This window comes from Ambystoma mexicanum, chromosome 8 (genome assembly GCF_040938575.1).
Source record: "Ambystoma mexicanum isolate Mex_15411 chromosome 8, UKY_AmexF1_1, whole genome shotgun sequence".
Lineage (NCBI taxonomy): Eukaryota > Metazoa > Chordata > Amphibia > Caudata > Ambystomatidae > Ambystoma > Ambystoma mexicanum.
In genome coordinates, this window is record NC_090929.1 from 1,641,170,890 (window position 1) to 1,641,175,553 (window position 4,664).

The 4,664-nt window shown below is 51.6% G+C and overlaps 1 protein-coding gene across 1 annotated transcript; it reads left to right on the forward strand.

The window, feature by feature from the left end:
• The first annotated feature begins 457 nt into the window (after positions 1 to 457).
• Positions 458 to 1,918, forward strand: LOC138473433 (involucrin-like). The gene has a single exon (XM_069612091.1). It carries the CDS (start codon positions 458 to 460, stop codon positions 1,916 to 1,918), a length of 1,461 nt encoding a protein of 486 aa, XP_069468192.1.
• Positions 1,919 to 4,664: the final 2,746 nt, after the last annotated feature.

A 4,664-nucleotide genomic window follows, 5' to 3' on the forward strand; every position in this document is an offset into this window, starting at 1 on the left:
ATGGTGATCTAGAACATAGTGGGCTGCACATAGAACAGTCTGGCGATCTGGAACATGAGAGGCTGCACACGGAACATCATGGTGATATGGAACATGAGATGCTGCACATGGAACAGTATGGAGGCCTGAAACATGAGATGCTGCTCATGGAACAGTGTGGTGATCTGGAACATGGGGTGCTGTACACAGAACAGTATGGTGATCTGGAACATGAGAGGCGCACATGGAACACTATGGAGATCTGGAACATGGGGTGCTGTACATGGAACAGTATGGAGGCCTGAAACATGTGATATTGCACATGGAACAGTAGGGTGGTCTGAAACATGAGAGGCTTCACATGGAACAGTTTGGAGATCTGGAACATGAGATGCTGCACATGGAACAGTATGGAGGCCTGAAACATGAGATGTTGCACATGGAACAGTAGGGTGGTCTGAAACATGAGAGGCTGCACATGGAACAGCATGGAGATCTGGAACATGAGATGCTGCACATGGAACAGTATGGAGGCCTGAAACATGAGGGGCTGCACATGGAACAGTATGGTGATCTGGAACCTGGGGTGCTGTACATGGAACAGTATGGAGGTCTGAAACATGAGATGCTGCACATGGAACAGTATGGTGATCTGGAACATGAGATGCTGCACATGGAACAGTATGGTGATCTGGAACATGGGGTGCTGTACACAGAACAGTATGGAGGTCTGAAACATGAGATGCTGCACATGGAACAGTATGGAGGCCTGAAACATGAGATGCTGCACATGGAACAGTATGGAGGCCTGAAACATGAGATGCTGCACATGGAACAGTATGGAGATCTGGAACATGAGATGCTGCACATGGAACAGTATGGAGGCCTGAAACATGAGATGCTGCACATGGAACAGTGTGGTGATCTGGAACATGGGGTGCTGTACACAGAACAGTATGGAGGTCTGGAACATGAGATGGTGCACATGGAACAGTATGGTGATCTGGAACATGAGAGGCTGCACATGGAACAGTATGGAGATCTGGAACATGAGATGCTGCACATGGAACAGTATGGTGATCTGGAACATGGGGTGCTGTACACAGAACAGTATGGAGATCTGGAACATGAAATGCTGCACATGGAACAGTATGGTGATCTGGAACATGGGGTGCTGTACACAGAACAGTATGGAGATCTGGAACATGAGATGCTGCACATGGAACAGTATGGTGATCTGGAACATGGGGTGCTGTACACAGAACAGTATGGAGATCTGGAACATGAGATGCTGCACATGGAACAGTATGGTGATCTGGAACATGGGGTGCTGTACACAGAACAGTATGGAGATCTGGAACATGAGATGCTGCACATGGAACAGTATGGTGATCTGGAACATGGGGTGCTGTACACAGAACAGTATGGAGGTCTGGAACATGAGATGGTGCACATGGAACAGTATGGTGATCTGGAACATGAGAGGCTGCACACGGAACAGTATGGAGGTCTGGAACATGAGATGGTGCACATGGAACAGTATGGGGGCCTGAAACATGAGATGCTGCACATGGAACAGTATGGAGATCTGGTACATGAGATGCTGCACATGGAACAGTATGGTGATCTGGAACATGGGGTGCTGTACACAGAACAGTATGGAGATCTGGAACATGAGATGCTGCACATGGAACAGTATGGTGATCTGGAACATGGGGTGCTGTACACAGAACAGTATGGAGGTCTGGAACATGAGATGGTGCACATGGAACAGTATGGTGATCTGGAACATGGGGTGCTGTACACAGAACAGTATGGAGGTCTGGAACATGAGATGCTGCACATGGAACAGTATGGAGGCCTGAAACATGAGGGGCTGCACATGGAACAGTACGGTGATCTGGAACATGGTGGGCTGTACACAGAACAGTATGGTTAGGTGGAACACGATGTGCTGTACATGGACCAGTGCCATGTTCTGAAACATGGGTTGCTGTACGCAGAACAGTATGGTGATCTGGAACATGACGCACCATCCATACAACAGTGCCATGATCTGAAACATGAGTTGCTGAGCATAGAAGAGCCTTGTGACCGGGAACATGCGGCGCTCTGTAGAGAACAGCGTCATGCTCTGAAGAATGAGCTGCTGTGCGTAGAACACTAGGGTGATCTGGAACCTGAGGCGCTGTGTGTAGAACCCTATGATGATCGGGAACCTGAGGTGCTGTGTGTAGAACCCTAGGGTGATCTGGAACCTGAGGCGCTGTGTGTAGAACCCTAGGGTGATCTGCAACCTGGGGGGCTGTGTGTAGAACCCTAGGGTGATCTGGAACCTGGGGGGCTGTGTGTAGTACCATGAGGTCAACAAGAAGCGCTACTGTACCTAGAGCAGTGTGGAGGCTGCAGTCGGTTCTGACTGGATCACAGGAAACAGGATTTTAAGGGTTCGGCGTGAGAACATTCCACCGGGACAGTGGCCGAACGCATGTCACACAGCTGACAGGCACCCAGGAACATTTCGGTGCAAAACGCACGAATTTGTAAGTTCGAATCTGGCAGCAGGGGGTGATATTTAGTCTTTTATCCTTCGACGTTGCTAAATCCAAGATCGTAAAATTGGACAATAACACCACCTGTTATTAGAGTGCTTAGCAGCAGGATGAATCAGTCATGAAGCGCTGTAAAATAACGCAAATTATTATTCTTGTTCAGAATTTAGCCTCAGGGAGATAGGGCCATGTACAGAGCCTCACATTATTTCTGGTCAAGTGGCAACGATGAGATTCGAACCCAGGTTTCCAGCTTGTAAAATGAGCTTTTCAGCCACGGGATCCTTCCCTGACGCCCAGCTCCCGGATCCCCATTTGGTGTCACTACAAAGGACGCCCAGACCAGGCTAAACAGCAGGTCTTCAAGCGAAGGCTGGCGCGCACAAAGGCGGCCCGGGCACCGGCTCTTGGGAGCCCTCCATAAATTAAGCTTTAATTAAAAACCCAAGAACTTGCCGCCTGGCTCGGCCGTCGTCTGGAAAGGTGTTGACAATGCGAGTGTTGGACGGGCTTGGCGAGCGGCCTGACCTGGGTGTGACCCCCCTCGGTGTTCGCCAGGTGAGAAATATATGGCAGCGTTTCTCTGGAAGCTTCGCCGAGGCCCGTCAGCCGTGAGGCAGCTGGCCCCTTTCATAACCCAGACAATCATTCATGCCGCTTTATCAAAACAGGCCTGGCCGGCTCAGGCGTGAAACGAATGCACTCCCCCTGCTTCTGACACCCTGCCACTCTAGGGGACTGTAGGGCGAGGGCCCCAACAGTCCTTAAGAGTCTCTGCATGGTGCCATAGTGATCGAAGTGAGCGGGAACAGTGTTGTACTCCTTTTCTTTTTGTTCTGCTTACCATTACTCTACCATATTCACTAGTCTATACAGAGGATTTGTCCATGCATGTCCCTGTTGTTGTGGCCTGAATGTAAGACAGGACGCAGTAGGGTTTCTAACAGTCTTTATTGACTGAGAACATGGGAGAATGTCTTAGGGCGGACTGGTGGCATAGGGCGCTTACTCACTGTTCGCTGACCAAGTCCTGTGCTTCCCCAGTTACTTCACTGTGGAAGGGTTGTGCTCACAGGTGGCACGCCGTAAGCTCATAGGGCCCCCATGAAGCCTCCAGTGGCTGTGGTGTTATGCCCTATGAGCTGTAGTGATGGTTCTGGAGTTGAGTCTCCTTTTTCTGTAATCAGGAGCAGCGCTCCTGTGCGACCGCTCTAGCTGGCAGCGCGCCAACTCTGAAGCGGGAAAGTTTTCCCGCGGAGCGTGGGCTCGCGAGATCCCGTGTATCGAGATCTCGCGAGAACACGCTCCCGCGATCACGTGATGTCCCCACATACCTCCTCTGCTGGGAAAAAGGACTGGGAGGTCACTCCATGATGAAGTCCGCATATTTCCCGGGCTTCCTTCTCTCTCTCTGGGGCCTGCCAGGATCCGGGTATGTAGCGGGATCGATGAAGTGTCCTTGGGAGGGCGCTGGTGAATCGGGATCTCTTTGTCCAGCTCCTTGCTGTGATCCCCTGGGTGTGGTTGGGAAAAGGGAGCTTGCGAAGTCGTTGCGATGTTGCGGCTCTATGATGTCTCCACTCGGGAGATGATGGTTCTCGTATGGCTCTTGGCAGACCTGATCTCCTCCAGTGTCTCCAGGGGAGTGTACAGTATCATCTTTCCTGCGGTACATGGCTACCCTCTCTAGATTCCATCTCCTGCCATTGCTGGTGCAGATGTGGTTTGTCCCTCTCTCCATGACTTCTATGGGACTGCTGTATCTGGAACCTGTGATGGTGTCCTTGTGGGGAAGTCGTATCTTCACCAGATCCCCTTTGTTGACTTGTGTGTGTCGAGCGGCTCGGCGCAAGTCCCCCTGTGCTTTCATTGCTTCTTTGTTGCGCTGCATACGGCACGTTACGTCAGCCATGTCGACGTCTTCGTCGGCCCTCACTTGCTGAAGCCATGGTGGTACCAGTGAGGATGCCGCCCTTCTCCCCCTCAGCAGATGGAACGGAGAAACACTTGTGACGGCGTTGGGGGTGAGACGGTGAGCCGCTACGGCTTCTTTGGCCGTCTTGTATGGGTCTAGGCCCGAGGCGTGGGCCAGTTGCAGCGCCCCTTTGATGAAGCGGTTGGCCCGCTCGACTA